At 34.3% G+C, this 18,278-nt stretch overlaps 1 protein-coding gene across 1 annotated transcript; it reads right to left on the minus strand.

The window, feature by feature from the left end:
• Nucleotides 1–224: 224 nt before the first annotated feature.
• LOC139856080 (WAT1-related protein At1g09380-like) lies at nucleotides 225–2,869 on the minus strand. The gene is made up of 7 exons (XM_071845316.1): nucleotides 2,694–2,869; nucleotides 2,281–2,343; nucleotides 2,043–2,159; nucleotides 970–1,213; nucleotides 737–895; nucleotides 499–650; nucleotides 225–357 (listed from the first exon to the last, which is right to left on the minus strand). Exons 1-7 carry the CDS (start codon nucleotides 2,867–2,869, stop codon nucleotides 225–227), a joined length of 1,044 nt encoding a protein of 347 aa, XP_071701417.1.
• Nucleotides 2,870–18,278: the final 15,409 nt, after the last annotated feature.

The raw sequence follows: 18,278 nt of genomic DNA on the forward strand, positions 1-18,278 counted from the left end.
AAAAACTAATTTACCTAACTTGATAATATGTGTATAGCATGTTATAACTAAAACACCATTTCATATTACATACTACGAGTATAAGATATTAAACAACACAAAAAAATAAAATTTGAACTCCTTCAGAGCCTAAAAATGACAATGATATACCATGGATGTTCTAGATAATTCCATTTGACACAATTTATTTTATTCATTTTTCAACCAAGTTTTATTAATTTGTATCACTGCATTTCCATATCTTCTTTTAAGTCTTGCAATTTATGATGTTGTTGTTGCTGTAGAGGCTCTGTTTCTTTGCTCTTTCCCCAAAGCACACAATATAGTCCCATCACAATTAGTATGGATCCTAACACCCTGCACCCAATCATTAAACAAAAATATTAAATTTAACTATATATACAGGAAAAAAAAAGTTTTATGTTTCTTGTTTATTCATTACTACGAGGCTGTGGGTTCAAGTCTGATCATACGAGATACAAGAGCAGCATAACTTACGTCCCAAGATATAGTTTCTCACGCAGAAAACCCCAACTGAGTGCTGCAACGATAACCAACAACAACGGGCTAAACACTGAAACAAAGAGTGGTCCTCTTCTATCGATACACCACGACATCATACAAACACCTATTCCCGAACATACAACCCCCTGCAATGAATATCTTTATGTCATTGATTATATAATGTTCAAGTCTAATTTATAAATAATATATTTGAGTCTCGATCATAGCATACAGCGTAAATACTTGCGAAGGCCCGGATGGGTAGAGACAATGACCATGCTTCCAAATGCGGCTCCATAATGACACCAAATATAGAACATTCAACGGTCGCCATCATCATCATCAAAGCTGACGTCGAATATGGAGCAGGATTGTTTGTGCTCATTTTTGCCTGAATTATGTTAAGAAAATTAAATTTTATTTGTATGTTGAAGATGAGATATAATGTTTATGTGATGGACTTACTTGGATAATGAACCATATTGCCCAAGTGACTGAACTAATGATGACTAGAAGAGGCCCGATGAGGCTCACTTGACCATGATCATTAGTGTTGGTGTTAGCACTTGTAGTTATATGAATCCTTGATTGACCAATGGGTATTTTAGGTCCATGGTACAACGACAATAGCATCGCACCCCCAACTCCAACGAAGGTTCCTATTAGCTTTGCTTGTCCGGCCAATGTCTTCAGCTTTGCATTTTCTTGCCTACCCAAAAATAACAAACTTGAACCGACAAGTGTATTTTGAAGGGGATAATAAATAAGGTACTGTTAATATGGTCCTAAAGACCATCAATAAGAATTAGTTATATCCATTAACAGTTATCTTGCTAGTCAAGTAGTCAGGCAATGATGGAACTTGTAGATCTTAACATGAGACGAAAATAATAATTTGGGAAATAGTATATAAAAAAAATTTTATGCTTAAAAATTATAAATAAAAAATTTTATGCTTAAAAATTATAAATATTGCATTACACAGTCGATGCTCAAAGACATAACTTGAACGTATTGTTTGGGGCCAAAATTGGGGGTAGAAGGTTTTCCCTGTTCGGACTATCCGAAAGGGCGAGTAATCATACCACATACTCTGATGTATGCAACCGAGCAGGATTACTCTCTGGCTGTTTCCAACCCTTCCCTTGCCACCACAATATATACGTCCTAGACATGATTCGAAGCTGAGACCTCTTTCAAGGAACTCAGGGCCTCAACCACTTGGCTATGTTGTTTATGGCCAAAATTGTTTAATGTAAATAAGTATACTAATTGATTGCAGAAATGATATTTTTATAAAAAGTACGGTTTTTGTTCTTTAACTTTATGAAATAAACATTAATTATCGTGATAATCATGACATATGCTCCCAAGGGCTAAAAAAAAAAAATTAAATAAATAAACTATTTTTTTCCTTTTGAAGTTAATTCATCCCCCTTTTATATTTTGTTGCTGCACTTAACAAAGTTATATAAGGGTTTTAACTTTTAAACAGTTAAAAAGATGAGTAAATTAGCAATGTTACAATAGGTTATTACTTGCATAAGACGGCAAGGACAAAAGTGATTGCTGGAAGTAGATTCGATAACGCACACGCAATGGTTGGTGTCGAGTTCTTCAGACCAACATAGTATGTGATTTGGTTCAGTGTCAACCTGCAGATAATCATCATTAACCCCCAAAACAGGGTGTAATTAACACAAAAGAATTGAAGTTTAATTTTCTGAAAATACGGTACTAACACTAATTAAGATGCAATTAACTTAAATTACTTACCCAAAAATGGAGCACAAGAAAACTTGGAAGAAAATTGGCAACGTCATTGGGGGTCGTTTACCTCTAAAATTAGCATATAACAAACAAATAATTAATTAGCAATTAGAACAAATCATTTTATTACTCATTAATACTGATTGGCCACCTTTCACACATTTTTGCAATGTTTAGGGGCCAACTTTAGCTTATTATCTTATATTATATAATATAATGACTACTTAGTGTAACTAAATTTAATTAATTTTTTTTATTAGATGTAACATTATTTCCATTCTACTTTATATGGACACAAAAAGTTATAGTAATGTTGTTACAGTTATACGTGTAAAAAGGTTCAATGAACAATGAACAAAAAGGTTTAAAACACAATCTAATTGTACATTATTTCCATCCTAATTATTCAATGGATGTACCTTTCGATGAAATACGCCAAGGGTGCAAGGACTATACAAGCAAAGATTTGACGATAGGCAACGTGGATGAAAGGATTCATTCCGGAATCCATGGCGAGCTTCGAGAAAATGTTCATTCCTGCAAACTCAAATTGTACAAGTACCATGATCAATGAAGGCAACAAATTATGAACCATTTTTCTTAATTTGCTTACTATGACCTCTCCCTGTCTAACTCTTTATTAACTAATCAAGGTTTTTGTTACTTAACAAGAGAGAAAAATAGGGAGAGAGATTAAGATGACAAAATTAAACAAGAAAAATGAGTAAATATATAGGATGCATTTGATGGATTACTTGTAACAGAAAGCAAATATTTATGATACTTTAAATTAATTTGTGGAAGTATGCATGTAAAATATGGTGCAGTGCATACGGCTCTTACTGGTTAATAGATGCTTGAAAGCATAAACTTTTGGCTTTTTCAGCTCAGACAAATCTTGTGGTAAATAAACTTGTATTGCATGCAATCAAGACACCATTTCTGAAATCACTGAAACCTGTCAACCTAGAAGCTACTACTGAGTTGTCGCACCGATTTACTTGTTTATTTTTCTATGTTCACAATCATCACAAAAAAATATCCCACTAATTGTCGTCACGATATTTTCAAAATAAGTCTCGAGTTAGCAACACATTTTGAAGTGACTAAAAAAAAGTTAAAAACAGTCCTACCATAACTCGGTTAAATCACATACAGAAATGTTCACATGAATAAAGCACCAAATTCTGTTATAAAAACTTGTGTACATGCCTTTCTTCCTTCTTTTTTTACCTTGTTAATTAGTCGGGGCAAGTTTATGTTATAGTCCGTGAGATCACGCATATCACTAGTTTAAAATTTTCACGTAAATAATATTTTTTAAATTGTATAGGACACCACTAAATTTAACTACAGGATCCCATATATTTTTCAAATCTATAATTTTTTCTTTGAATTATATAGGGAAAATTGTTTGAAAATGCATCAAACTTTCACCAAATTCCTATTGTATGCATCCAACTTTCAAATTATCTATTGTATGCATTCAACTTTGAAATCTCTACCATTGTATGCATTTAACCTATTATAACTGGTAACCTTCCAGGTCACCTTTACAAACATCTACATTATTAGTCCCTCATGTTTGTAAACCCTAATATCATTGGTCATTCATGTAACTTATTACCCTAATTTCTTTAACCTTTCATCCATCTTCATCCATTCATCATTATTTAGTATACTTCATCTGTAAATTCTTTAACTCGACATTGTAAATTATGATTTATATTCGTATACACTTATATAATTCCACCCAAATTCACTTTTATAAATCCAACATATCTGAGTTTACGGGCATAAACCCATCGAAAATCATACATCACAGATCCAAATCAGATTTCTACTTCATCATCATTCATCTTCAACACTATAACGAAGCAGATTCAGAAATTGTTCATCATCATCTTCGTCGTTCATCATCATTAACAGATTTAAGTGTTTTTGATTTTGAAGTTATATTAACAATCTGAGATCAGGATCTGAGTTCCTAAAGCTAAAACGCACCTTCTTCAACCATCAGATTCATTTAACAACTCCAAAGTTGTTTCAGATCTAGAAGTCAAAGTTTATTGTTCTTCGGTCAACAATTTAATTCGAGCAGATTGCTGAGTTTTAGATGTAATGATTTAGTTTCGAGTGTTTACAAGATGATTACAAGCTACTTTGATTCAGGTTATATTATCTGAAAATCTCTAAAACTCAACCTTGATCTTCAAAGTCCATATGCAGAAGTCGCTAGTGTTTTTCTTCGATTTCCAAATTTTATTGTTGTTTTAGTTGTGAATCCTCATCAAAAAGTGTTTATCGCTGACTATGAAGGCTTGTGGAATTGATTTTCAAGATTAATTTCATCAATTGAAGATTTGATGTTCATAGCAATTTTTGAACGAACTGTTGTTGCAGGAAAAGAAATGAAGATTTAATTTCATCAGTTGAAGAAAAAGAAATGAAGAGGAGATGAAGTATGATGATAAAATGAGGTTTTAATTTTTTTTAATGAATTTCAAATGGAACTTAATGGAAAAAATTAACGAACATTAAATTGAGGGATCAACCATGTAATTTTTTCTACATATTGACGTGTTACTTGAGCTATAAGTAATTCAATGCATACAATAGTAGAGATTTAATAGTTGAATGCATACAATAGAAGATTTGAAAGTTGGATGCATACAATAGAAATTTGGTGAAAGTTCAATACATTTTCAAATAATTATCCCAATTATATATGACACACTAAATTTAACTACTCAGACCACATATATTTTTCGAATTTGTAGTTTTTAACGTAAATAATCACTAAAATAGCATTCAAATATAATTAGATTTGGGAAAAAAATTTAGGACCTCATTTAATTCTAATCCTACATGTTACCAGGCTTTTTTTTTAACTTTATTTTTTAGATTAGATTTGAAGTTGTTATATTGATTACTCGTTTTGAGCATGAATAATAAAGTGACACAAATATACAATGCTATATTAGTCACAAGTCACAACCTATTACACCTCTTTCCCATTATCAAAGCACCAAATTCTGAGTATTTCAATTAAAGCTTCATAAAAAAAGGTTTTTACAAGGAAAAAGGTTTTCCTCAATTGAGTGGAAAGCTGAAAACAATAGTTTGACACTTTTTTCAGTCATTTTATAATTACACACTCCTCACCCTCCTTATTTATTTAACTTTTAATGATGGTTTGGTGTTGAAAAACATTTTTCTTGTAGAAAAAAAGCCTTCTTACAGGGAAAATAAATAAGAGACATGGAAAAGAGCTCTTAATTAAAGCAAAATAAAAATAAAATGAAACATCCCTTTAATGTGAATAGCTGCGGATCCTGAATTCGAAGCTTATACTTGAGTCGAACTCGAACATAAAAAATGTTCAATTGGTATCACAAGCCGAGCTTACAAACATTACTAGCTAGTCGATGGAAACTTGGAAAGGTAATTTGATTCTCTTAAATTGAACTAGTTAATAGAGCAAGATGAGTTAAACAAGTCTAACTGCGAAACTAGCATAGCTATTATAATATTTTATTTTCAAAACTGAAATAAATATTAATTAAATATACATATGTTAATAACACAATTTGAATTTTTTTTTTTTTTTTTTTTTTTTTTGGTAAAAAAAAGAGAAATTAACCCAAGATAAATTACATGACAGTAACTCTCCCACTAGGAAAGTACAGCCCATAAAAAACTACCAAAGAATAATAAACGTGAAAGCAAACCAAAGGATCACTAAAGATTCCAGATTTTTTTTTTTAACTCGTAATAATTGAGGACATGTTTACACAACTAGAAATTTTGAAATGGTTTTTACAAATCTAGTAAAACCGGTGTTTGAAACACCGGATTGCAACTTTTCACCCCAAACCGGTGTTTCAAACGCCGGTTTGGTTACTTTTTTTTCATTTGGTCAAACATCCAACGACACGGGTGGAAACAGGTGGCATAAAAGCATCTGATCGTGGGACAATCCGGAAAAAGTGCACCCAAACCGGCGTTTGAAACACCGGTTTGGGGTGAAAAGTTGCAACCCGGTGTTTCAAACACCGGTTTTACTAGATTTGTAAAAATTCTTTCTCAGGTTACTAATTCTGTAAACATGTCCCCAATTATTACTAGTTAAAAATTTGTTGCAAAAAAAAAAAAAAAAACATAGACAAAATTGCCCATTTCGTCCGTGTGTTTTCCACCTTTTGCCCATTTCATCTCTGTGTTTTATTTTTTGCGTTTTTCATCCTTAAAAGCATTTTAAAGTCTCAATTTCATCCCTCACCCTAACGAATGTTAGCTGAGTCCGTTAAAGCTATTCACAAGGACTATTCACGTAATCTTTAACTAGTTAAACTACAAAAATCAATTCATTCTTCCTCTCATGATGTGTGGCATTTCAAAACCTTCAAATATACATTAAATTTAATATAAATAGTTAATTAATCTATAACAATAAACATGCTATCAGTATTACGTGCATCACTAACAAACATAAATATACATGTGCGCTTTCAAATTGGGGATTTCGTTTATTTCTTTTCTTGATTGCTTGATTAATGATATTTCTAAGACCATTCCCAACGGGTAGTGATGGGGGATGTCATCAAACCCGTCATGGGAGGGCGCCGATGGCAATGGTGCCGCCCTCGGCCTCTTCGCCCTGCTGCAAATCATGGATACGCACAAGTGAGCACGAGTGTCTTGTGGATATGTTTGATTTATTTGACCGTTGTATAGCCCAACAGCTATTTCATTAATTTTTTTTTCATATCTCATTTATTTACACTATATATATCTCCTTTCCAACACTCCTAAAACACACACAACACTTTCAAAAATTCTAAACAACTACAACACTTCCAACTCTTTCATCCAACAATTTCATTCATCAAAATGCCAAAAAAGTCATCATCAAAAAAAAAACCAAAACAAACCGAACGAGCAAATAAACGACACTCAACGAAGTAATGATTTTTTTTTCAAACTCTACTTGAAAACCAAATGTGTTTCAACTCACCATCCGGGTCATCTTCCATCCCGGCTCAAGACAAGGGGTTTGCCAAATACGCATCATCTTCACCTATTTTTAGTCCTAATCAACAATACAAGAATTATCACCTTCAACAACTACAATATGGTCAACAACAATTTCGTCAACAACAATATGGTCAACAACAATTTCATCAACAACAAACTCGTCCAATAATACGACAACCTATATTTCCAAATCAAGTTCCTACTCAAATTCCAACGGATACCGAATCCGGTGATGAAGATGTTGAAGCCGTTCCCGAAACTCAACCCGAAGATGTTGAAGACGAGGGTGAAAGTGACCCGAGATCAAAATAAAAAAGAAAGTCACATGCAAAAAGTGGCGTGGACGGACAAAGAAAGTGTGATTTTGGCAAAGGTTTGGATGCAAGCATCCTAACTAACGGGAACGGGCCAAACAAAATAGTCTTTTTGGGGTTATATCCGAGAAAATTACAATGCCCAAGTGCATGAAAAACGTCGAGCCGATCAAATAACGGGAAAATGGAGCAAGATGTTGAAAGATGTCAAGATTTTTATCGGCAATTACACGAAGCTTGAAGCATTTTGGCAAAGTGGGAACAACGATGGCGATATCGTAAATAGTGCACGCCGGGCATTTAAGGAACAAACCAAGCGTAAGTTTCTTTACGAGGAAGCGTGGCGAGTTCTCAAAGATTGTCCTAAATTTCTAACATTCGAGGGGGTTGTTCCTAAGCGTAATCGGCCTGTCGAGTTACCCCCACCGATTCTGAGTGGCCCGGGTGAAGGTTCGAACCAAGGTGCGGGTGAAAGTGCGGGTGGGGATCCGAGTCAGTTTGAAAGGTTATTTCACGAAGAACCTCTACGTCGTCCACCGGGTCGTTCAAGAACCAAGATTCAAAGGAGTTCGGGTTCATCCGACGCGGCCTCGCAATTGTCGTCCAACGAAGCTCGTGTAAAATTGATTGAATCCGCAAACGCTACAAGGCGGACGATGGATAGGCTATACGACGCGACCGAGACCCGTGAAATGTTGGATAATTTGTCATTTCTCACCCAACCATGTGCACCCGACTTGACAGAGGAACAACGCGCTTTGGTAATGAGAGCCCGAACAAGAATCACCAAGAAATATCAAAAAGCGTTTCAGTTATCCGACGACGACGAGTAGTTTTTATTGTTTTATGTACTTGTGTTTGTTTTCAATTATGTCTTTTAAAAAAAAATGCAACCGTATCATTGTTATTTAATGAATGTGATGTTCAAAAACAATTATTTATTTGCTTTAATAATAATAATAATAATAATAATAATAATAATAATAATAATAATAATAATTGAGGAAGTATGTCATGGTTGGTAATGGTGTGTTATGGGAGTGTTATGGGAGGAAGTGGTGAGAAAGGAGGAGAGAGAAAGCTGATGTGACGCTGAGGAAATGCCCATGACGGTCATGGTTGTGATTGGTCTAATGGAAAAATGATTATCCAGATGAATGTAAATTTGAACCAGTCACCAGGAAAACGTTCATCCAAACTTCCAGATGTTCTTACTTAATCATATTCTAATGGCTTCATATCTAAAACAGTAACTTAAAGTTTATAATCTAGCTGATTTTTAATTTTATAAGATGTTGCGGCCTTGCTTGCATAAGTTGTTTGGATCCGTATATAGACGGTTAATACACAAGTATGTTGATGTTATATTTGTAACAGTGTTTTTTTTTCCCTTGTCCCTGGAACCAATTTGTGCCCATATGCTTTCTCAAATCAATAAGGCAACAAGTAAGCTAACTTACACTTTGTCTATACCACTTTTCACTTTTGTATATGTATAGTTTGATATATTTATTTTACGCACTCTTATTTTACGCACTCTTGTGGTATTGGGTTTTGTTGTTGTTGTTGTTGTTGTTGTATGCTTTACATTATCCCTTTTTTGTTTTGTGAAACATGCCTATCGCCTTTGATATATTTATTCCGTCATGTTTTGAAAATAGTTTGGACCATTCTTTTCAATGATGCTAAATTATATATTAAAGTACGCTTTGATCTCTGGCCGTAGTAAAAATTGTAAGATAGTAAAGCTATGGTGAAAAAGAATACTTGATTTGATTGTATATCCCTCATATGCTGTGTTTGAGTTCCCATGTTTAACATTACTGTAATATTTTTCAAGGTAAATTTATCATCTTGATTACGTGGATAGTCCATGTGAATAGTTTTAACGGACTCAGTTAACTTTCGTTAGGGTAAGGGGTGAAATTAGGACTTTAAAATGCTTTTAAGGAAGAAAAATGCAGAAAATAAAATATAAGGATGGAACGGGCAAAAAGTGGATAACACAGGGACAAAAAAAAACCCAGATTTCAAACCATCCTATCCAAATTTAATCCCTTTAACAAAACAACCTCAATCCATTCATCAACATCTTTCAATTTCACAAAACTCGAATCACCTTTTCCCAAAGAAAACTACCTTATTCTTGGGAAATTTGGCAAATACCACCAATCCAAACACCATCAACAATTCTCTGAGGAAATTTGGGAAAATCACAGGAATATCTTGGAAACAAGACAGGTCCTTCGCCTTCATTAGATTTCAAAAGCTGGATCAAGCCACACAAGTCGTCGAGGTAATGAATGACAAAATACTAAACGGACGACCCTTGTTCGTTGGTTATGCCATAAAAAATTAAACACTAATATCTCACCCCAAATACGAATTCCAACAGCCTGCAAATACTCCCAACCCCAACTTTAATTCTTTACTACCTAATGCCTCCAAACCTGGAATCAACCTTGCCATTAACCTTGAAACAACTAAACGACTTAATCTCTTAGCTCTAATCGTTGACAGAGAGCCCATTAAGGCTTTAAAATTATTCAAGTGGTTAAAAAGCAGATCTATCTTCATCGACTCTGTTCCTACATGGGGTCATTATGGATACATTGTGCGTTGCAAAGATGGAGATAGTTACAACAGAATGACAAGCGGCCCTTTACAGAACGAATTGGAATTTCTGGATGTTATTCCAATGTCCAGGGCAGAAAACAAGTTCATAAGAATTGCCAAAATCGCAATCAAAGGGGTCCCTTTCAATTGTTGTTCATCTAATTGTACGATTGAAGTGGCTAATTTCTTTGGCAGAATGATACATGTCAATACTCTTTCTCACAATCTTCAAAGACCGGACGTTCTACAAGCTATAATCGAAACCGACGACCCAGGTGTTATTAGGAAATATGTTGATGCCAGAATCAAAAACAAGTTTAATTTTAGGCTTTGGATTGAAGAGGTTTTTGAAGATGAGATTATGGAAACAGTTGACAACATAATTATTGGTTAATATAATGAATTAACCATGGCTGATTTTGAGAAATTTAATGTTGAAAAATCAAAATCTCATGCCTCCTTTCCGGCACCGGTGCCACGTAATATTCTGTCCGATATTGAAGAAGGGGAAATTAACGTTGCAGATACTGATATGAAATTTGAAACCCCTACAAAGTCTTTACAGCCTTTTTCGGCTAAGACTACTAGAGTTATCCATAACTCTATTGAAAAGGTGTCTAGAGTAGTTAAAAAACAAAAGGAAAAAGAAGAGGAAATTAGAAAAGCAGAGATTGAGCTAAAAACATCCCTTTTCAAGGTAGAAAGCATGGCCTGTGTTGTTGACCATGTGGCAAACATTGACAAGTTAACTTCAACTCTTACCCACCTTTACAACATGTACCCTTCAACTTCAACTTAAATGACTATCCTACCCTTTTTAACTATTCCCCCAAAATCTCCCCATTTAACAAGAATGTCGACTCCTCTACCCAAACTGCCAATCAAAACTCCTTTGCTGATATTGTAAAATCTTCAAGCCCTACAAAAATCGATCATTCCAATCAATGTATTGATAAAGGTTGCAAAGATTCATGTGAAAAGTTTAAAGCAAGATGCATCCCTACAAACAACTCAACTCCCATTATTCCCAATAAAGAGAGTAAAGTTTCAAACAAAGGAAGAGCTACTGATCATGATTGGGTCAAGAAGATCCCTGATTTATCGGGTGTCTTTGACACTTCAAACGAAATCGATCATGTCATAGGTGATGGTAAACGAGTGAAGAACAATAATACTTCTTCTTGTCAATTTGGTGGAAAGAAATTCTCTTTTCAAGAAGAGATGGCTAATTTTGGGGAATTGATGCAAAATATGGCCGAATACGAGTCCCCAATCATTAAATCAAAACCATGAGGCTTGCCTCGTGGAACACCCGCGGCCTTGGTAACGTTTCAAGAGGTCGAATGGCGGGCTCTTTGGTCAATCGTTTTTCAATTGCAATTTTTAGCCATACAAGAAACAATGGTGAAAGTAGTTAATCAACCGACCCTCAATGAGATATGGAAACACTATGCTTTCGATTCAATTCAAATGGAAGCAAGTGGACGTTCGGGAGGTCTACTCTCGATATGGAGATTAGATTTTTTCTCACTAATCCAAAGTTGGTCTCGCAAGCATTGGATCGCTACTATTTTGAGGTATCTCCTTAATAACCAAATTGTGCTCATTTTAATGTATATGCTCCCCACCTTGAGCATAGGAAAAAATTTGTTTGGTCACAATTGTCTAGTATGGCGAATAAATGGCCGGGACCATTGTGTTTTTTTGGTGATTTCAATTAGGTTTGTTCACCTGAAGAAAGACCACGCGAGACAATCGACCAACAGAGTATTGATTCCTTTAACAATTTCATTAGCAAAGCCAACCTCATTAATCAAACCATATCCAAAGATGACTTCACTTGGGAAGGCCCGCTAGGAAAATTCTCACGCATTGATAGAGTTCTTATCAATAATAAATGGGCTATTTTATGGCCCTATGCAATAATTCAATCCGGATTGCCTAATTGATCAGACCACAAGCCACTAATATGGGCCAAAGAATTGGCAAATCGGGGTCCTAAACCGTTTCGATTCAACAATACATGGCTTTCAAAACCTGGGTTTATTCAGTTCTGCAAAAAGCTGTGGGATGATCATTCTGTCGATGGTTGGGCTGCTTTCAGGATCTCTAAAAAATTGCATCTGATGAAAGCCAATCTAAAATTGTGGTGCTCCTCTCATAAAGACAAAGACGAGAGCAATCTTAAGTTGATCGAGGCTAATATTAAAATGTTAAAGTCTTTGTTCCAATCGCGTAACCTTTCTGTTTTAGAGCTTAATGAATTAGTTGATCTCAAAAAGAACAAAAAGCTAATCACGGTCCGTATCGAATCAAAAAGGCGTTTACATTCAAGATTCCACTGGTTAAGATTAGGTGACAAAAACACACGTTTTTTTCACATCGTATCACGTATTCGCCAACACTCTTCCTATATTGCAGGTATGCTAATCAACAATACTTGGGTAGACGACCCCGTTTCTATTAAAAAATTTACAGCTGCTCATTTTGAATCCCTGTTTGATTACGCACCATCAATGGCCGCTTGTATTGATGTTAATTGGGCCACTCTCAATTTAGCCCAAGTCCGTGCTCATTTGGTTCACAGTCTCGAAGTCCAATTCTCTAGCAACGAAGTGTTAAATGTTATTAAAGGGTTTGATGGGAACAAAACTCCGAGCCCGGACGGATTTTCACTACAATTTTTCAAAAAAGGTTGGTCGTTTTTAGAAGACAATATCATGGAAATGTTCAATCAATTCCACGAACATCCTTATTTTCCTAAAGGATTCAATTCATCCTTTATTGTCCTAATCCCCAAATCCAATTGTGCTAGAGTCATTGACCAAATGCGCCCTATTAGTTTGATTAATGCTCCGTACAAAATTTTGGCCAAAACCATTGCTAATAGATTAAAATTAGCAATCCCGTCAATTATTAGTGAGAACCAAAATGGTTTTGTACCATCAAGACTACTTTTAGATGGTGTAATGGTTGTTAACGAGGTTGTTCACATGGCAAAGTTAAAAAAGAAGCCCCTAATCTTGATCAAAATCGACTTTTCAAAAGCTTATGATTGTGTCTCTCACGATTTCCTACTTTTGGTGTTACATAAAATGGGTTTCGGTTCTAAATTCACTAAATGGATCGAAACTTGCATCTCAAATATTCACTTCTCGGTTCTTCTAAATGGCTCATCATCTCGAGAAGGTGTAATGAAACGTGGCTTACGACAAAGTGATCCGTTATCCTCCTTTTTGTTCATTTTTATTGCCGAAGTGTTAAGTAAGTTACTTTCAAGGGACTTGGCCAATGGTTTTTTGGAAGGGTGCAAATTTAACAACAATTTAGTCATTAATCATTCCCAAATCGCGGATGATACGATTACATTCGCACAACCAACTATCCGTTAGCTAAATCGTATTAAATTTATAATGGGGTTGTTTTTTCAACTTTCCGGGCTTCAAATGAATACCATCAAAACCACTCTTTATGGAATTCACATTTCCAAGGTTGATATGATTTCTTATTTGGCTATTTTCGAGTGTAAAGTGGGCACATTTCCTATGGAATACTTAGGCATTTCGATAGGCCTAAGTTCTTCTAGAATTTCCATGTGGGAACCGATTGTCAAAAAATTCAAAAAGAAATTAGTCGGTTGGAAAGGTAGATGCCTTTCTTTTGGTGGTCGTTTGGTCATGGTTAATGCGGTGATTTCCAACCTACCCCTTCATTACATGGCCCTCTACAAAGCTCCGGTGGCAATCATTAAACTTCTTGAGAGATATAGAAGGAATTTTCTTTGGGGAGGCGATTGTTTAAAGAAGAAAACTTGTTTAGTTAAATGGGACGTGGTTTGTCTACCCAAAGATTTGGGGGCTTTGGGGGTTACACCTCTCCGCATCAAAAATATCACAATGCTTTGCAAATGGTGGGCGCGTTTCAATTCTAGCAAGCCTTGTCTTTGGAAATCAATTGTTTCATCCTCTTTTGGCCTGTTTTTTCGAGGTAATCTAACTAACAATGTTTCTTCTTTGCTCTCTTCACAACTCTCACCAATTTGGAGGGATTTAATTAATTTACAACACGATAATTATCTTCACCGTGTTATCGGACCGAATGTTTGGAAATGGAAATTAGGTAATGGGGCAAATATTTTATTTTGGCATGATTCATGGGTCAATGATTGTATACTTAAAGATTCTTTTTCATCTCTTTATTCCTATTGCCTTTACCCCCTGCTACTGTGAATATGGTTCGAAATTAGGACCATAATTTTCCTCAGAACAGTAAATGGTGTCTTCATTTAGCACATCCCCTCTCACTTTTTAACACTAAATGTTTAGAGGAATTGTTGCTTTTATTATCTCACGTTTCCTTTAATGATGCGGTTGAAGACAAAGTTTTGTGGTTTGTTTCTCTTGATGGTTCTTATTCGGTTTCCGACGCTATTCTTTACTTGGTGCAATCCAATGTGGTTACCACTCCTACTTGGCCAAAAGTGGTTTGGGGTAACAATGTTCCGTCCAAAGTCATGTTGTTTCATTGGCTTGCTATTCGCAATAGCATTCCCGTCAAAGACGTTCTCATTAAGAGGCACATTTTACCTTCATCACAATCGAATTTGTGTGTTTGGTGTTCGGATGATACCGAAACTGTTAGTCACCTTTTGTTACATTGCAAGTGGTCCTTTAAAATTTGGGCGGACTTATTTAATTGGTGGAATCTATATTGGGTCCTTCCGGGTTCAATTGAAGAATTTTCGTATGATTGGTTCTTTGGAATGGGTATTAAGGCCTCTAAGTTTTGGAAGTTGATCGGTCTCGCAACCATTTGGGCAATTTGGCTAGCACGCAACGACTTTATATTCAATGGAAAGTTCACATGCCGTTCGGTGTTGATCTGTAATATCAAGCTAAAAACATTCCTTTGGGCTACTTGTAGTGACCCGAACTTTTCCATGATTATATATTATATGAGATTAATATTTACATGAATAAATGTTTCCAACATGTTAAGCAATCAAACTTGTTAAGACTTGATTAATTGAAATGAGTTTATGTAGACAATTGACCACACAGTTTGCCTGATGATTCACGAACGTCATAACTTATGATAATTATATAATCGTTTTATTTTTTATTTTTTTATAATGTAAGTTTTTATTTTATATATCTATATAAGAAGAAATACAATTAAATCAAAGATGTACAAGCAAAACACTATTTACTACAGTAAAACACTATTTGCTACAGTAAATTTTCGCTTTGCTACAGTGAAAAACTATTTGCTACAGTGAAATACTATTTGCTACAGTAAAATACTATTTGCTACAATAAAAACTATTTGCTACAGTAACACACTATTTACTACAGTAAACACTATTTACTCGTATTCAATCCGTATTCGTACTCGTACAATACTCAGCTTCTATATGTATATACTATTGGTATATACACTTCAATGATCAGCTCTTAGTGGCCTTAAATGATTAACCAACATGTGGGAACCATTACTTGTCTTCAAGTATGAATTATTACACAAAATAACAAAATGAGGAGCATTTGTTTCCATGATAAAAACACGCCACCACCACCATCATTTACTACATCATTTCCATTCTATAATTTCACATACAAATCCTCTCTAATTACCTACTCCAAGAACACTTGAAAGATCAAGAACATCCAAATTATCTCAGTAATTTTTTTTTTCTTTCTAGTTCAAGGTAATACTCATATTCAAACTTTGATTCAATTTCTATAACTATAACAATCTTAATTCAAGTAGTAATCTTACTTGAACTTGTTTTCGTGTCATGATTCTACTTCAAGAACTTTCAAGCCATCAAAGATCCTGTGAAGCTCAAGTTAATTTATCATCATTTTCAGTAGGTTTACCTATTATATTTGAGGTAGTGATGATGTTCATAACATCATTCGATTCATATATATATATATATATATATATATATATAACTATCTTATTCGAAGATTTAAACTTGTAATCACTAGAACATAGTTTAGTTAATTCTAAACTTTCTCGCAAACCAAGTTAATCCTTCTAACTTAACTTTTAAAATCAACTAAACACATGTTCTATATCTATATGATATGCTAACTTACTGATTTAAAACCTGGAAACACGAAGAACACCGTAAAACCGGACATACGCGGTCGTAGTGAAACCGGGGGCTGTTTTGGGTTAGATAATTAAAAACTATGATAAAATTTGATTTTAAAGTTATTCTTCTGGGAAAATAATTTTTCTTATGAACATGAAACTATATCCAAAAATCATGGTTAAACTCAAAGTGGAAGTATGTTTTTCAAAATGGTCATCAAGATGTCGTTCTTTCGACGGAAATGACTACCTCTTACAAAAACGACTTGTAATCTGTATTTTTGACTATAAACTTATACTTTTAGCAACTTGATTCACTCAAAACGGATTTAAAACGAAGAAGTTATGGGTAAAACAAAATTGGATATTTTTGCTTATTTTAGCTACGTGAAACTTTGTAACAAACCTATACTAACCATAACTTAACTAACTTATATTGTATTATACATGTATTGTAACATATATTATGTAATCTTGATAGACCATAGACACGTATAAAATGTTTTGACATATCATGTCGACGTCATCTATATATATTATTTGGAACAACCATAGACACTCTATATGCGGTAATATTCGAGTTAGCTATACAGGGTTGAGGTTGATTCCAAAATAATATATATACCTTGAGTTGTGATCGAGTCTGAGACTTGTATACACTGGGTCGTGGATTGATTCGAGATAATATATATATCGATTTATTTCTGTACTATTAACTGTGAACTACTAATTGTGGACTACTAACGTTGGACTGCTAAAATGGGTGATATTCGGTTTAATAATCCAACCATATAATGTAGTTTCGAGTACTTGTGTCTATTTTGTAAAACATTCAAAAAGCTGCATGTATTCTCATCCCAAAAATATTAGATAGTAAAAATGGGACTATAACTCACTTTTACAGATTTTCAATTCGTCGAGATTTAAACTTGGCCACGGGTTGATTCATGTGATGACCCAAAAATTTTTGACTTATTTAAACCAATTCTCTATACGATTTATTATTTTAACACGCTAAACAAAGTCTGTTAGATTGAGTCTCAAAATTTTAGAACTGTTTCATATATACAATTACCTTTGATTACTCTCGACGATTCATGAACAATTATATGTATGTATATATATATGTACAAGTAAAAACGACTTTCCTACAGTAAAACCCTATTTGCTACAGTAAAAATTACTTGCTACAGTAAAACACAATTTGCTACAGTAAAACACTATTTGCTACAGTGAAACCGTATTTTGCTACAGTGCTACAGTGAAAACGAGTTTGCTACAGTGATTTGCTACAGTGAAACACTATTTGCTACAGTAAAATACTATTTGCTACAGTAAACACTATTTACTACAGTAAACACTATTTGATGTCGATGAACTAGCAAACAAAAACAGAAAAGGCGGCCATGCGATCGCATGGCAAAAACACTGAAAACTCATGCGATCGCATGAGCTACATTAAATCGAAAAATACTATAAAAGGTCAGTTTTGCTCGACGAAATTTTTCATAATTATTTCTGTAACTTAAATTTTAATTTATAATTATAATTATAATTTAAGTTTAATAATAATAAAGTATATTCGAGGGTGTTTTAATTCGGGTTTCAAACCGCTTTAAGCTAAGGAAATATTGGGTATTGTTCGGGGTATTGTTCTTGAATCCAAGGCCAACCATACAGTCGTCTACCATCATTACGTCTACGCAATTTGCCAACAATATTGAGTCTCAATATTGAACTGTGAGTTATAGATCCCTTTTTAAATACTTTAAATATTTTTGGGCTGAGAGTACATGCAATTTATTTTAAACGCGATAAGACACAAGTACATACTAAATTCTACACTGAGTTAAACCGAAAATCCCTTAGCTTTGGTAACTAGTAGCTGCCAGTACATAGGATATGGACTGGTGGGCGCGAATAATTGTATATGGA

The sequence above is a fragment of the Rutidosis leptorrhynchoides genome, chromosome 6, assembly GCF_046630445.1.
Source record: "Rutidosis leptorrhynchoides isolate AG116_Rl617_1_P2 chromosome 6, CSIRO_AGI_Rlap_v1, whole genome shotgun sequence".
In the NCBI taxonomy this organism is placed as follows: Eukaryota; Viridiplantae; Streptophyta; class Magnoliopsida; order Asterales; family Asteraceae; genus Rutidosis; species Rutidosis leptorrhynchoides.